Here is a 17342-nt window from a genome sequence, read left to right as displayed (position 1 = left end):
GTGCTCTGCTGGACCTCATACTCAAACAAGGACCTGCTTGGAAGAGTCCCATGGGATAGGGCCCTGGAGGAAAGTGGGGGGGGGGGCAAGAAAGCTCATTGATATTCAAGGATCACCTCCTCCAAACTCAGAGAAGTCCATCTCAACAAGCAGGAAGCCAAGCAAAAATGCCAGGAGGCCTGCATGGATGAATAAGGAGCTCCAGGCCAAACTCAAGCACAAAAAGGATGGTGGAAGCATGGACAGGTAACCTGGAAGGAATACAGAGCTGTTGTCCAAGCATGCAGAGAGGCAGTCAGGAAAGCCAAAGTCTACCTGGAGTTGAATCTGGCAAGGGATGTTGAAGACAACAAGAAAGGCTTCTGTAACTACATAGGTGATAAAAGGAAGACTAAGGAAAATGTAGTTCCACTGCTGAATGAGATGGGGCACCTGGTTTTACAGGACATGGAAAAGGCTGAGGTATGCAATGCCTTCTTTGCCTGAGTCTTACTAGCAAGACTGTCCTTCAGGAATCCCAGGCTCCTTGGTGGAGCAAGGAAGATGTACCCTTGGTGGAACAGGATGAGGTCAGGGAATACTTAAGCAAACTGGATGTACAGAAATCCATGGGCCCTGATGGGATGCACTCATGCGTGCTGAGGGAGCTGGCTGATGTCATTGCAAGGCCACTCTTGATAATCTTTGATCGATCATGGCGACTGGGAGAAATGCCTGAGGACTGGAGGAAAGCAAATGTTACACCTATCTTCAAGAAGGGCAAGAAGGAAGACCCGGGGAACTACAGTCTGGCCAGCCTCACCTTGATCCCTGGGAAGGTGATGGAGCAGCTAATCCTGGAAACCATTTCCAGGCACATGAAGGTCATCAGGAGTAGTCAGTGTGGCTTCACCGAGGGGAAGTCATGCTTAACCAACTTGATAACCTTCTATGATGAAATGACTGACTTTGATTGATTAAGGATTATGACCTGCAACAAATTTGGATCCATTGTGTTCAACAGGCATGATTAATTGTGTTTATAATGTTCTACAGTAAAGCTGACCTCCAAGAGCTTGTTTCTGAAATTATTATGATAACTCAGAATTCTGTCAAGACTTCAGACTTTTACATTGTCTGGATATTCCTACAAAACAAGAGAAGGAAGAGGTGATGCCTTAAATTTTATTTGCTATTTTTCAGCCAACATACAGATTATACTGGATCAACTTTTTTTGCTACAACAAATACATACAGTTCACTCCATCCAAGTCAACAGATCTTAAATATCACTTTTAAAGTACAGAATTTAGATTTTAAAAAGCAGATCCTTTTTAGCAATGTGATGCCTACGTGAAAATTGAACCACGTAAGGAGAGGCAGCCTTGTTTGCAACTTGTCAAACTATCAAACCTGTATTTTAGTATCCTATTCAGAAAGGAAATGCTTGGCTGAGAGAATACTCTAATGAGATTCCAAACAAAAGTATAATTAAGGTATTCTTCTGTATTTGTGTGTGACTGCTTATGTTATTTCTCAAAACAGGAAAGTTATTTTACAGGGATGAACATTTCACCCCCATTAGTGAAGCATTGTTTCTTTTCCTGCAATTACAATACTGAATCTGGGACTTGCCTTAGGATTTACAATATTACTTCAGGAAGTGAGGATAATTATTCAGTATGGGACAATTTTACTTAGTCTATACTGAACCAGTTTCCAAATAAGGAAAAAATAATAATTAACTATCATTATTTTTTAATGTACTTTTCACTTGCTGTTCTGGAAAACAAATTGCAAAAATACAGTAAGAAGGATCATCATCCATAAAGTGGAAACATCCTTCCTCTCACATAGAAACTCATTTTTTTGAAACTCAACTCAATTTTACAAATTGTGCAGAATCAAATATCTGAAATGCATTGTACCATTGTTTCATATATGAACACACTTTCCTGTCCATAATACAGCCACAGGATTACCGGGAATATGAAGGGAGGGGAAAAGCCCCTTTCATGACTGCCAGTCAGTGTGACATGAAGACATTCATCAGCACAGCTCCCATGTACTTGGATCAGGGCAGAGCCTTCTCCTTTAATAATATGCCTTTATGTCCAAGCCTGACTGTGCTAAGAGTTATTGATGACAACCTCGATTAAACTAGTAATTAAATCCTCTAAAATACTCATATGGTTGGGGGGAGGGTTATGAGAAGGACAGAGACCAAGCATCAGTTGTGACCATGAAAGAAAACTTTTGATTGGATTTTGTCTTGTGAAAGGAAGGAGTGGAAACAGAAACCAGCTATCCTGAATAATTAATGAACTCCCATAGCATTCTCCTAATTCCAGGTTTATATGTATCCAAGTGAATCTTTCTTCAGGCTTCCTCAAAACTAGCACATTTACAAACTATTCATAAAAAGAAACTGCAAATTCACTTAAAACAACATGAAGTACAGCTAGGCGACAACTCAAAAGGTATCCCTTTTTGTGTACTTTAGACTATGTAATACATAATTACATGTATATACATATTTTTATATATATAATAAACATATACTGTTTATTACTACAAGCAACTAAAGGATGCCTGTGCCACTACGTAGGCTTTCATTAGTACCCACTGATGTAGAATGGGATTTTCCAGTCTTTGGATCTTTCCTAGGACTAAAGGCCTTTGAGCACATTTTCTATCAAGAATATCCTTTTAGCCCTAAAAAAGAGAAGTTTTTTTTAAAAAGAAGCTCTTCACAGAATGGAATGAAATAAATTTATGTAAACAGTGATAATATATACGACAGGAAAAATCCAAGTAACTCCTGTTTTGTGTTGATTAAGCACTAAAAGGGTATAGACAGGTAAAATGGGGAGCAGAAAGGCGTATGATAACATTCTCCTAATTTATCTTACATTTCACTATATCCTCCTTCCAGATGAGTTTTCCCTCCTCAATAGATTGTTCAATTTTTCTTCTAAAGTCTCCTTTCCTACAAATTATCTCCAATAGCTTTCTTTTACGTAGGCCCAGCTACTACACTATTTACTGCAATACAAGGAAAGCCTCCTCTTTCCGTCTTGGCTCATCTAGCAGTCCTACTACAAATCACTCCCTAGCTATTAACTTACTTCTACAGATAAGTCATAATTTAGGTTACAGAACTGCTTTTCTGATTTCAAAAAGCCTTTAGTAAACAAATCAACCATGTTAAGTGACTGAACAAATTATTAATCCAAGAATTTTTTTAAAAAGTGCTCAAACCAAGAGAACTTGAAGAAAACCATCAAACAGCCAAATAATCATCAATTGTAGACATTTCCTCTCAGAGAAATACTGTTCAACAGAAAAAGGTTGTATTGGGATTGCGTGGCGAGGTTTTGGTAGTGGGGGGCTGCGGGGGCAGCTTCTGTGAGAAGCTGCTAGAAGCTTCCCCCATGTCCAATAAAGCCAATGCCAGCCGGCTCCAAGACAGACCCGCCGCTAGCCAAAACTGAGCTAATCAGTGACGGTGGTAGCACCTCTGTGATAGCATATTTAAGAAGGGGAAAAAAAACCCCAGCAAAACAGCATCCGGAACAGAGGAGTGAGAATATGTGAGAGAAACAACCCTGCAGACACCAAGGTCAGTGAAGAAGGAGACGGAGGAGGTACTCCAGGCGCCGGAGCAGAAATTCCCCTGCAGCCCGTGGTGAAGACCATGGTGAGGCAGGCTGTCCCCCTGCAGCCCATGGAGGACCCCACACCGGAGCAGGTGGATGCAACCGAAGGAAGCTGTGACCCCATGGAGAGCCCATGCTGGAGCAAGCTCCTGGCAGGACCTGGGACCCTGTGGAGAGTGGAGCCCATGCTGGAGCAGGTTTGCCGGCAGGACTTGTGGCCCCATGGGAGACCCACACTGGAACAGTTCATGAAGAACTGCAGCCCGTGGGAAGAACCTACGTTGGAAACATTCGTGGAGGACTGTCTCCTGTGGGAGGGACCCCATGCTGGAGCAGAGGAAGAGTGAGGAGTCCTCCCCCTGAGGTGGAAGGAGTGGCAGAGACCTGTGATGAACTGACTGCAACTCCCATTCCCCATCCCCTTGCACCTCTCAGGGGGGGAGGAGGTAGAGAAATTGGGAGTGAAGTTGAGCCCAGGAAGAAGGGAGGGGTAGGGGGAAGATGTTCTGAGATTTGGTTTTATTTCTCATTACCCTATTGATACAGGGAAATAACTATTTGCCTTTTGACCACTTAAATATTGTTTAATAATTCTGTTGGCCTTGTTTGTTTTTTCAAGGCTCGCTTGCCAGGGCCTGGCACCTGTGGCATCTGTCAGGGGTTAAGCTTATCAGGGACTGGTATTTGTCAAGGACTGACATGCCAAAGGAGGTGATAACAGGCAGAACTTGTTAGGACTTGTTAAAAACCGCTGAAATCACCAAGTAAGAAGAGAGCATGCTTGAATGACTAAAGTTCACTAGAGGACAAAAGAAGAAGAGGAAGATAAGACCCCTGAAGAAGTAAACGACCACCAGAGACAGATCTGAGCCTGCACAAGATGACATAAACATTTTAGAACTGCTGACACAAGCTTTTGAACTAACCCCGCCCCAACTTATACATATGTATATTTTGTACTGTGTAACCCTATGAATATGTATGCCCTGGTGTAATAAATATCTGGCTGCTTGCTGAGACGGTGTGCAAGCTTTGAGGAGAAATCCCCTTGCACCCGGCGCTGAAATAAACATGCCTGCTTTATAACTCACTCTCCGAGTTGTAAAGTTTGATCTGCGTGTCGCTACTCTGATTTGATTGACAATAAATTAAACTAATTTCCCCAAGTTGAGTCTGTTTTGCCCATGATGGTAATTGGTGAGTGATTTCTCCCTGTCCTTATCTTGACCCATGAGCCGTTCATTATATTTTCTCTCCTCTGTCCAGCTGAGGAGAGGGAGCAACAGAGCGGCTTGGTGGGCACCTGGCATCCAGCCAAGGACAACCCACTACAAAGGTATACCAATAAGGTGCAAATACAAAAAGATTTTTCAGTTCACCATCTGCTACAGGAAGGAATAAATGCAGCAACTTCTGACCCACATTGCCACACTAGCAGAAGTCTCTAGGTTGTATCTGCATAAATGAATGCTCAGTGGTATCAAAGATAGTAAGTATGTGTTCATGTGTGTAAGAAACGGGCTATTTTAAAAATGTCCATGTGATTAGTTTCCCTCCTAATTGCCTCTATCATTACCAATATTTCCACCTTCTCAAGATTAGAAATCTTCCTTAGAAACCACTGCTTTAGTAACAAATACTTCTAACACCCTCTTTTTCAAGGACTGTATAGTAAGATTGACAGAAGTGAGAATTACTATTACTGATATCAAATTCAGGTTTTTCTATATTGATAGGATATCAGAGAACACTAGAGCAACACTGCTGGGTTTTGCTCAATCAGCAGGTACCGTCTTTTTTTCAGGCTCAAGTACCTACTCCCTAATGAATCTGAAGCATGCCCTGGCCCATCTCTGATGGGTTTTCAGTCACCTCACATATATTCTTTGAACAACCTGATCTAGTTGAAGATGTCCCTGCTCATTGCAGGAGGGTTGGACTAGATAACCTTTAAAGGTCCCTTCCAACCTAAACCGTTCTATGATTCTATGATTCTATATAAACTTGGGGGAGTTGGCCTGGGGGGATCACTGCTCAGGAACTAACTGGGCATTGGTTGGCAAGTGGTGAGCAATTGCATTATGCATCACTTGTTTTGTATATTCTAATCCTTTTATTATTAATATTGTGATTCTATTATTGTTATTATTATCATTATTAGTTTCTTCCTTTCTGTTCTAGTAAACTGTTCTTATCTCAACCTACGAGTTTTACTTTTTTTTTTTTCCCTGATTCTCTCCCCCATCCCACTGCGTGGGGGGAAGTGAGTGAGTGGCTGCATGGTTCTTAGTTGCTGGCTGGGGTCCTCAGCACAGGAAAGACATGGACCTGTTGGAGTGGGTCCAGAGGAGGGCCACAAAAATGATCAGAGGGATGGAACACCTCTCCTATGAGGAAAGGCTGAGAGAGTTGGGGTTGTTCAGTCTTGAGAAGGCTTCGGGGAGACCGTATTGTGGCCATTCAATATATAAAGGGGGCTTCTAAGAAAGATGGGGACAGACTTTTTAATAGGGCCTGTAGCGATACGATAAGGGGTAATGGTTTTAAACTAAAAGAGGGTAGATTCAGACTAGATATAAGGAAGAAACTTTTTACAATGAGGGTGGTGAAACACTGGAACAGGTTTCCCAGAGAGGTGGTAGATGCCCCATCCCTGGAAACATTCAAGGTCAGGTTGGACGGGGCTCTGAGCAACCTGATCTAGTGGAAGATGTCCCTGCTCATTGCAGGGGGGTGGACTAGATAACCTATGAAGGTCAACCAACCCAACCCATTCTATGATTCTATGATATGTAAAAGTAATAAACACTGAATTCCGAAGTCTCCACTGTAACTGAGGTTCTGCTTTTTTTTCCCTCCTCACACTGAAGCAAAATAAATCAGTGACCAAGTTGTCAAAGCAAAAGCAAATATTTAAAATGAAGCATTTCCATAACACTGCTCACTGCCTTGGATGCACTTTCAGGATTGTAACAGGGATGGAAAGTTATCAGTAATCAAATGCAACGGAATGAGTTGGAAAAACATGGGGTATCTACCTAATTAAAATTTAAGCAAACTTAGGGATTAGAAGCAGTTGGAAGAGACACTGGGAAACTCTCAGATGCTCTATGCCTTGTAGTTACAAGACAAGTAATAAAAGACAGGCATGAATTTTGTGTGCACAAAATACAGGAGCTCAGTGGCAAAGAGATCACTGGTCTAAGGCCACCTGGTGTATGCAATAATGCATACAAATATCATTTTTGTACACATAGCAGCTAATGAGAACAATGCTTTGCTTTATGCAGTCAGGAGCATCTGTTTCTGGAAGCATAGCTTTTAATTAGTAAAAGTGGTGTCCTGGCTTCTGGGAGTAAATCAAGGTTTGCAAAAGTTGCCATTATTGTGGTATCTAAGCTCCTAAATGCTATGTGATGTCATTGTCATTAATAATGAATGTATATCATGGCATAAACATTTTTCCAAGTACACAGATGGGTCACAACCAATTACACAAAAGACTGTAAATACATGGTAAGAATTCCTCTTTGTTTTGGCACCATGAGGGTAAGACTGTTAGCCCAGAGCTGCCATGGGCAACACCAGCATGCTCTGGATTGCTGCCACAGAGGAAAGGGACGGGAAGGCAGAATGGGGCAGCCTTGTCCTCTCAAGAACAGTGACTGCCCACAATTCAAATCTGGCATCTTGGGGCCTGAACTGTGCAAATGGACAGATGCTTCCAGTTCCTGTTGGTCCTACAGGATCACACACTCTGACCTGAGCTCAGGAACTGTCCTAACACACCAAAGGAAAATCAGGGATTCAAACTATTGCAGGTCTTTCAATGACCTCAGGACACTGTGGTCCAACACCTTGAAAGTATAAATACTCCTCAGTCCCTCTGTAGATCTGCAATCATGCTCCTCTTGTGCAGGCTACATGTCCTGTAGCATATACCATGTGTGAGACAAATGTATAGGCTGCTTTTCTGAGGAGTGAAAGGAAAAATGTTTCCTCCAGTTCCCCTGTATGCATGCTAGATTATCTGGTGAATTAGGGGAGGATTTCACTCTAAATCAAGTGCAAGAAATTCCAAACTACTGCTTTGCTAAAATAAAGCCAGGTATACTTATTTTATACTCTTCCTCACAAGAGCAACAGGAGGCTTAAGAGACAAAGAGAAGGAAAGTTTCTCTCCTTTGCCAACCTTCCTATGTGCAACAGGCATATCTAAGAACACAAGAACAGCCATGCCAGTTCAACCAAATGACCATCCAGTGCCCTGCCTCTGACAGTGGCCAAAAGTATGTGCCTGAGGAATCATGTAAGTACAGAGCAAGCACATAGTGACATTTATCCAGAATAGCTCTCTGAGCTTTGCAGCCCAAAGACTTCATGAGCCAGAGGTGACGTCTTTGCCCTGAATAGCTGTACCACTCAAACTCACAGCTCCTGGGGAGTGGGCAGGGAATAGACCCTGTGCCGTTCACCTGGCTCACAACCTGCTCTCTGCCTGCACTCAAAGGACCCTTGGGGTGTACTGTACCCACGGCAGGTTGCATGAATTCTTCTGATGGCAGCAGAATAGCCTGTATTAATGTTTGCCCAAAACATGCAGGGAAAAATCAGTGCAAGAGGAGCTGCAATGCACAAGCTTCAAATACCATGAGAAGTAGTTACATCACCCGCCTAGCTGACAAGCTGGCACTCAGAAGCATGGAAAGAGGAAAATGTAGCAGGAGAGGCTATCTACTGCTCTCCAAAGTGAATTAAAGCTGTGAGAGCTCATGGGAAACCCCCAAGATGATGGCACTGGACAGAAATACTTAGTTGACAGTAGCTGAAAACACAGAAGTTGACTACATGTTTTAATTTGATCCTCAAGTAGCTACAGTGCAAGAGATATTCAACAAATGTACAACTGGATCAGAGCCAGCTGAAGACTTTTAAAACATGGGCTGCTTTTAGAATATATCTCCATGTGTCATGGGAAAAGAATGGATAACAGTGGAGCTCTAGAGATTGTAGGAGAAAACTTTAAGAGAATATTACAATAGCCCTCTCCAAATATATTAAAGGAAGCCTAAATATTCTGGTTCAGACAGTGTGGAAAAGGAAATATTTCTGTGGGAGGCATTCCTGCTGCTGCCTATTGCTACAAATCACAGAAATGTAACTTTTTGAAAGGACACAAACATAGAGGGACTAGGCCACAGCACTTTCTTGGAAGGCCTTGGGTATCACAGCTTTCAGCCACAGCCATCAGCTCATGTGTCTGAGCATCTCCCAGGTGAAAAAGGGCTCTAGTAAATCAATTCACTGATTTTAAGAGTTTTTCTCTCCAAAGTTCAATTACTGTCAATGTCTTCTGACTGGAACCAAAGTTAAAATTTCTCCTCCTTTAAAAGGCCATATAGGGTATGCCTCCGTATTAGGGCTGGCCCTGTCAAATTTGGGAACAAGTGTTGGACCCATGAACATAGGGATTCCTCACTAGTGTTATGAATTCCTCTAGTTGCAGAAGTTTCCATATACTGTCTGCAGGCAGTTATAGACAGTCTATCTGATTTCCAAATTTGCAACTAGCTGTACCATTAAGTATGGTTTACACCACACACCACAGCATCTGAGCACCTCACAGTTGTAGCAGTATTATAAGGTTAAGCAATTAACAGAAAGCAAAATGCTATTATTTCTTTTCCAATGATGGGGAAACTGAAGCATGGAACAAGTAAAAGATCTGTGATTTTGGACCATGAAAAGTTATGGCAGTGCAAAGATTGGGCCCAGCTGCGCTAAGTGCCACAACTGTGGCTATCTTCTTCCCTCCTGATACTCCATGAGGATGATGCATTTAAAATACAAAAACAGTCTAAGGGGAAAGATTCAATTCTGAGTTCTCAGAGGTGCCAGCTTTGTATTATTATACAGCTAATGTTCAGAGTGGGCAAGAAGGAAAGGGACTGATGGAAGGAGGAGGACAAAGCTGCTCCCCAGGTTGCAGGGAGATGATAAACGTGCATCAGTGTGTATGAAAAAGAGGGGCCATTCATTCAAATAAAACAATCTTATTTGAATTTTTGACCAGAATTGAAACAAAATCTGAAGTCATCTTTTTATAAGACATTCAAACAGCTTGGCTACCTTTGGTCTTCATTTACTCTTAATTCCTGTGAACTTTTGTACTTCCTGATTTCTTCCTAAGCAGCAACAGCACTGCTACTACAACAATGGCTTTACAGCTGTATTGGGTTTGTGTGGCAAGGTTTTGGTAGCTGGGGGGGTTACGGAGTGGCTTCTGTGAGAAGCTGCTAGAAGCTTCCCCTATGTCCAACAGAGCCAATACCAGCCAGCTCTAAGACGGACACGCCGCTGGCCAAGGCCGAGCCAATCAGCAATAGCGGTAGCGCCTCTGTGATAACATATTTAAGACGGGAAAAAAAGTTGCAGTGCGCACAGAAACGGCAGCCGGAGAGAGGAGTGAGAACATGTAAGAGAAACAACCCTGCAGACACCAAGGTCAGTGAAGGAGTGGGAGGAGGTGCTCCAGGCGCCGGAGCAGAGATTCCCCTGCAGCCCGTGGTGAAGACCATGGTGAGGCAGGCTGTCCCCCTGCAGCCCATGGAGGTCCACGGTGGAGCAGATATCCATCTGCAGCCTGTGGAGGACCCCACGCTGGAGCAGGTGGGTGCCCGAAGGAGGCTGTGACCCCATGGGAAGCCTGCGCTGGAGCAGGCTCCTGGCAGGACCTGTGGACCCGTGGAGAGAGGAGCCCAAGGAGCAGGTTTTCTGGCAGGACTTGTGACCCCATGGGGGACCCACGCTGGAGCAGTGTGCTCCTGAAGGACTGCAGCCCGTGGAAAGGACCCATGCTGGAGCAGTTCGTGAAGAACTGCAGCCCGTGGGAAGGACCCACGTTGGAGAAGTTCATGGAGGACTGTCTCCTGTGGGAGGGACCCCACACTGGAGCAGGGGAAGAGTGTGATGAGTCCTCCCCCTGAAGAGGATGAAGCGGCAGAGACAATGTGTGATGAACTGATTGTAACCCCCCATCCCCGTCCCCCTGCGCTGCTGGGGGGGGGGGGTAGGTAGAGAATCTGGGATTGAAGTTGTGCCTGGGAAGAAGGGAGGGGTGGAGGGAAGGTGTTTTGAGATTTGGTTTTATTTCTCATTACCCTACTCTGGTTGATTGGCAATAAATTAAGTTAATTTTCCCCAAGTTGAGTCTGTTTTGCCTGTGACGGTAATTGGTTGAGTGATCTCTCCCTGTCCTTATCTCGACCCACAAGCCCTTTGTTATATTTTCTCTCCCCTGTCCAGCTGAGGAGGGGGGAGTGATAGAACGGTTTTGGTGAGCACCTGGCATCCAGCCAGGTCAACCCACCACAACAGCATTTCTTGTTCATTCAGAAAAAAGAATTACCATAGAACTTGCAAAACAAAATCCTTTTTATCTTCTTTTCCAAATGTCCAGATCCAAGGAGTGTAATGCTATGAGAATGTATATACTATGAAAACAAAGGCATTTTCAGATGCATTAAAGGAAGCTCTTGATAAAAACCTACTAATGGGTGCTTTTGCAAAATTGGACAAGAATTGCCATGCATGGTGCAACCCAACTTCAGCCATAATCCAGGATATCACAAACAAAATGTTTTATTTTTGTTACTGGTGGTGAACTGGTGAACTGATTTGCTTGTCTTCTTTATCTGCAAAAGCACTATACTACTGTAATTTCGAAAGGTAACAGTGTGAAATGAACATATCCCAAGCTGTCCCCTCAGATATACAAAATGAAGAAAGAAGCCAAAAGAGAGGGTAAGTTATTTTTACACAACTCTTCAACACATCTCAATAAGATTGATGCATATATACAGCAAATGTACTGGAAGCCCCCAGAACACCAGGCACTCCCTGTTGTGTAAATTGGACTCTTTTCTGCTCAGGTACAGTCATGGAAAGAAGACAATGGGGGTATGTGAGCTCTGTGGCAGTCTCTGTAGCTGTTCAGCTGCAGTGCAAGTGCTTCCAGGTATGGCCAACTCTGATACAGCATAGTTCAGACCACAACTACCTGCTCCACATCTCTTTCTGGGGAGACTAGTTACTTTCAGGTCTGAACTCCAACCATGCTCAAGCTCTTTAAGCACAGAATGAAAATTTTCCCCTCTTAGTACACAGTAACATGAAAAATACCATTGAGTGCCAGTTTTACTGCTCCAGTTATCAAGCGACTACTTTGTTTTTTTCTAAACTATTGTTTGAGGAAGGGTGGGGGAATGTTTAATGACAGGGTGTTTGATGTGATAATATTGTGTTTTCACAAGATAACAGAAAAATGAAGCACAGCCTTTTGTGCATCTCTACCCTATGTAACTCAGGAAGTTCCTTCTCATGAATGCAAAATATTCATTCACGTTTTGAGGAAGATTTGATTTACCTTGTTTTATAAATATTTTCCATGGCATTTTAGATATTTTATTCCCTCCCACTTCCCTACTAAGAGCATATACTAAGCTGCACCAACTATAAAATGATGTCTGTATGCTAAGTTGAGGCTAGTTTTACTCTCACTGAACTCCATGGAAAACCACTCATAGAGTTCACAGGTAGCTGGTTTGATATTTTTATCCAGAATTTCCAAGATACACATTTTAAATGTATTATACTGACCAATACTGACTGTAAAAATTTCTCTTCACCTTTGCCTTATTTTTCTCATGCTCAAATATCCCGGGTTGTTTATCTTCATTCATTATTTCTCATTATATGCTTATGTTGCCAGCTCTTCAGAGCAGACATTCTTTTATTATCAGTCTGAGTATTACATAACAATATGGTGTTCTAATCTCAGGTCTTTAAATATTGCTTTAAAATAAATTAAATAATACTGATGATGATAAATTGCGAAAGTGTTTCTGGGACTTTGGATTATAGATAGATTATAGATAGACCCATACTGCAAAGCTCATGCATGACTGTAAACTTTGGACAAGTTTGAGGTTCATTTCAGGGACAACCAATCATCATTCCTTCCTAATGAAACATTCAGGGGTTATTTGTAGGTCACAGTGACATTTCAGCATTACCACACATACCATGCCAGTGATAAGTTTTTGAAGGACTGTACCCGAACAATGAAGTCATTTTACTGCTTTTGCTAACCATCACTGGTCAAATTAACAGGAAAAAATAAACTCCATAGATGCAGTTGCTGCCTTTTCATAATTTCAGCTAGTTATTCCCCCAAAAATGCATCCTTACTCAAATATGATCTAGATGGCCAATTCTGCAACAGAAAACTACTGAAGTCAAACTTACTGATAATGCAAGACCATTATTTTTGTGAGAGAAGTTCTAATTGAAGATACTGAAAAACAACCACCATGTAAGGAGCTACCCAGAAGGTAACTTACTATGTTACTATGCAAAATACAGTTTTGTTCATTCTCTCTCAGGATAGAGTTTACTTCCTAGTTCTTCTAACAACGCTATCTTGAAATCTGTAACACAAATTTTGAACCTAACAAGCAGTCAGCTTTAAAGCTCAAATATCAGACAGTTCCTAACATTGCTCTCATTTAGCTTCATTTCCTTCAGGTCTTTAAATGCAATTCAGAAAGCTTCAGCCACAAAGAAAATTTCCACTGAGCTGCTGTTCAGTTCTAGACAGTTTCTTCTAGTTTTTGGCCAAATCTCTCCAGCTCTATCCCACAGGCTCCATGTTGTTTTTCAGGACATTTCACAATGCCTGTCCTCTTTTAATGCTATCCCAAAGACCAGAGACTGTGTCATATCAGAAGGAGGTGAGAGAAAAGGAGGTTACCATCCTAGTGAGCTAATCTGTACAATCTACTATCTACATTTCTACTCTGTTCAAATCTCATCTGTTCTGGGAACTCTCTTCTACACAGAATATACAAATACCAAATATACAGTAGATATCTCTGAAAAGAGCACTGTCAAGAACAAGTCAGAATCATCAAAATATACAACTATGGGGAAAAAACTTCTGTGGTACTATATCATAAGCACGAGTAAGAGGAAGGACATAAGGTTAACAGGAACCTACCAAAAATAACTTACCACTGTCTCCATAGATCCTCAACTACACATCTTAAGATCAAAAGCTCATCTCCTTTAGCACACAGAAAAGCACCTTCTGGGCCTCTCAACAAGATAACAAGGGGGGAGCTTTTTTTCTTTTGGGTTGGGGGGGGAGGCTGTTGGTTTATTAAATACAAATTCCTCCAACATCTCTAGACACAGACTAATGAGATCAGTACAATAATACCACACTGGAGTTGTTACAGGTACCTCTGTGTTACCTATACCTCCATCTGGCTGTAAATTAAATAAATAAATAAATAAACAGCTAACAGTTCCCCTTCCACAGGGACTTAAGCACTTGCCACTCTTTCCAGCTGCCATTTCCCAAAACACACACACAACCTCAAGAAAATGTATCTGTGAGAAAGCACCAGTGTGACAGGATGCACTGCAAATGCACATTCCCCTCTTGCCATTGAATTTATGTATTGGGTTTAAAGGGCAAAGTTTTGGTAGTGGAGGAGGCTGCAGGGATGGCTTCTGTGAAACACATATTTAAAAATTATCATTAAAGTATACATTATCACACAATCTTCACAAACTTCACTTACATCAACAAAAGAATTTCCCACACCAAAATCAGAAGAACATCATCGCAGCACCAACAAAAGTGGACAATTTACATGCACTCCACTCCTCGTCCCGTCACCAGAATTACAATAAAAATTCCACTCTCGGGCAATGTCCAGTCCATGTTTTGCCCACTGCCTCTCCCAATTACTGGCCCTACCTTGAATTCCTCCAGCTGCAGAACAAACTGTGGTGGGTTAACGTTGGCTGGCTGCCAGGTGCCCACCAAGCCGCTCTATCAACTCAACTTGGGGAAGATAAATTTAATTTATTGCCAATTAATAACAGAATAGTATAGTGAGAAATAAAAACAAAACTAAAAACAACTTCCACCCAGCCCCCTTTCTTCCCAGGCTCAACTTCACTCAAGAGTCTTCTATGCCCTCCCCAGCCCCTGAGCAGCACAGGGGGATGGAGAATGGGAGTTGTGGCCAGTTCATAACACTTCATCTCTGCTGGTCCTTCCTCCTCCTTTCTCTTGGCTTTTATTGCTGAGCATGACATCATATGGTATGGAATATCCCTTTAGCCAGTTTGGGTCAGCTGTCCTGGCTATGTCCCCTCCCAACCTCTTGCCCACCTCTAGCCTACTAGCCTTTGGGTGGGTGAGGGTTGGAGAGACAGCCTTGATGCTGTGGAGCACTGCTCAGCAGTAGCCAAAACATTGGTGTGTTAGCAACACCTTTCCAGCTACAAATACAAAGCACAGCACTATGAGGGCTGCTGTGGGGAAAGTTAACTCCATCCCAGCTAGACTCAATACAATCTATCACCTCAAGGCAGCATTTATAGTATTGTTTGAAGTATGTCTTGCATATAGCATAGATTGTTGCCAAATATTTGTAACCAAACTCTTATCAGAATAAAGTTAATTTCTTATCTTCTACTTCCCTACAGTGACTCAAGTGATATTTTATTCCAGGAAGCGTCCCATAGAGCTGTGCAGTTGAAGAGAAAGAAATGGGATTTGTGATAAGAAAAAACAGAGAAGTAGAACATTCAAACCAAAATTATATATTCCTATCTACATCTGTCTCTGCTCTTACTTGCCTGATGAATAAATTAAACACAAAATGTGATGGCACTTTATCTAGTTAATCTTGACTGTTCTTGGTGCAGATACCTATGGTATAAGCTTGCACAACCCACAAAAATTACAGGAGATATAAAAAATGACCCTGCATACCTTTCATCCCAAACTTAGAGTGTCTTCCAAACTTCAGAATAATGAGCATTATTACTAAGCCAGTGCACACCAGTGCTGCACTTCCCACCATAATATACACCTAAAAAAGAGGATACAAACAGATCTGATATTTTCTCATTAACCATCTTCAAACATATTCAGCATACATTCAGATTTACCCATTAACCCAACCTGATGAATTTTAACAAGGCCAAAGTGCAAGGTCCTGCACCTGGGTCAGGGCAATCCCCAATATCAGTACAGACTGGAGGATGAATAGACTGAGAGCAGCCCTGCAGAGAAGGACTTGAGGGTACTGGTGGACGAAAAAATGGACATGAGCTGGCAATGTGCGCTCGCAGCCCCAAAAGCCAATCATATCCTGGGCTGCATCAAAAGCAGTGTGACCAGCAGGTCAAGGGAGGTGATTCTCCCCCTCTGCTCCGCTCTTGTGAGAGCCCACCTGGAGCACTGCATCCAGCTTTGGAGTCCTCAGCACAGGAAAGACATGGACCTGTTAGAGCGAGTCCAGAGGAGGGCCACAAAAATGATCAAAGGGGTGGAACACCTCTCCCATGAGGAAAGGCTGAGAGAGTTGGGGTTGTTTGGCCTGGAGAAGAGAAGACTCTGGGGAGACCTTATTGCAGCCTTTCAATACTTAAAGGGGGCTTCTAAGAAAGATGGAGAGAGACTTTTTACTAGGGCCTGCAGTGACAGGACAAGGGGCAACAGTTTTAAACTGAAAGAGGGTAGGTTTAGATTACATATTAGGAAGAAATTTTTTATGATGAGGGTGGTGAGACACTGGATGAGGTTGCCCAGAGAAGTTGTGGATGCCCCATCATTGGAAATGTTCAAGGTCAGGTTGGACGGGGCTCTGAGCAACCTGGTCTATTGAAAGATGTCCCTGCCCATGGCAGGGTGGTTGGAACTAGATCATCTTTAAAGGCCCCTTCCAATCCAAACCATTCTATGATTTAGGTAGAGATTCATTTCAAATAGGAAACATTTGCACTCAGATCAAAGAGTACAGGAATAAGTCACTCGCTGAGGTTTCCTCTATCCTGAAGAGAATAGAGACTCAGACACTTCCGAGAACCACTTTCTCAACATCCCACACATTCAAGGCAGGTGGGAGGGAATGCACATCACCCCTTTCCCTTCCAGCAGAGTGGCATGTATTAAGAAAACACGTAAGAAAAGCACATAAGAAAACACTTTTTTACTGTGGGGGTGGTCAAACACCAGCACAGGTTGCCCAGAAAGGTGGAGTCTCCATCCCTGGAGATATTCAAAACCTGACTGGATACAGTCCTGGACAACCTGCTGTAGCTGATTCTGCTTTGAGCAGGGGGGTTGGACTAGATGATGTCCAGAGGTGTCTTCCAGTCTCAGCTATTCTGTGATTCTGTTATCAGAAAAGATGACTGTCTGGGACCTTCCTGATTTTTTAGCAAAGTATATCTCCATGAAGTAACCACTGTCAATGTGAGGGACTGGAGGTTGTCAAAGTTAATGCCCCCACTGCACTTAACGGGTGGAAACAGAACAAAATTGAAGTTTTAGGAACCCTTCTCACTGCCCTTATTCTTATAACTTTTCACTCCCCAACCACTGGTGCTGGAGAGAGCCACTGGGAAGGCTTTCTCCCATCTGCACAAAACAGATTCCTCCCTTATCACTTTCAAATGTATTGAGACAATACCTAGCCTTCATAGCCTCATTTTCCATTCTTTCCCAACTCATAATCTACCACAAATGCACACATTCTCCACTGCCTGCCGCCTTGCAGAGTCATCAATGCCTGCAGCAGGGAGGCAGCACTACTAACCAGACCGGCTGCCTGCTACCAG

General features: G+C 42.8%; 1 protein-coding gene across 1 annotated transcript in view; it reads right to left on the bottom strand.

The window, feature by feature from the left end:
• The window catches only part of LOC138683277 (BDNF/NT-3 growth factors receptor-like), a 217751-nt gene that overhangs the window by 126696 nt on the left and 73713 nt on the right, over positions 1 to 17342 (bottom strand). Inside the window, exon 11 of the mRNA XM_069774874.1 lies at positions 15490 to 15589. Coding sequence (XP_069630975.1) covers positions 15490 to 15589 — 100 coding nt within the window. The remainder of the gene's footprint in view (positions 1 to 15489; positions 15590 to 17342) is intronic.

The sequence above is a fragment of the Haliaeetus albicilla genome, chromosome W (assembly GCF_947461875.1).
Source record: "Haliaeetus albicilla chromosome W, bHalAlb1.1, whole genome shotgun sequence".
NCBI classification, from domain to species: Eukaryota; Metazoa; Chordata; class Aves; order Accipitriformes; family Accipitridae; genus Haliaeetus; species Haliaeetus albicilla.
Note: the sequence above shows the minus strand (reverse complement) of the source record. Positions and strands in the feature narration are given on the sequence as shown.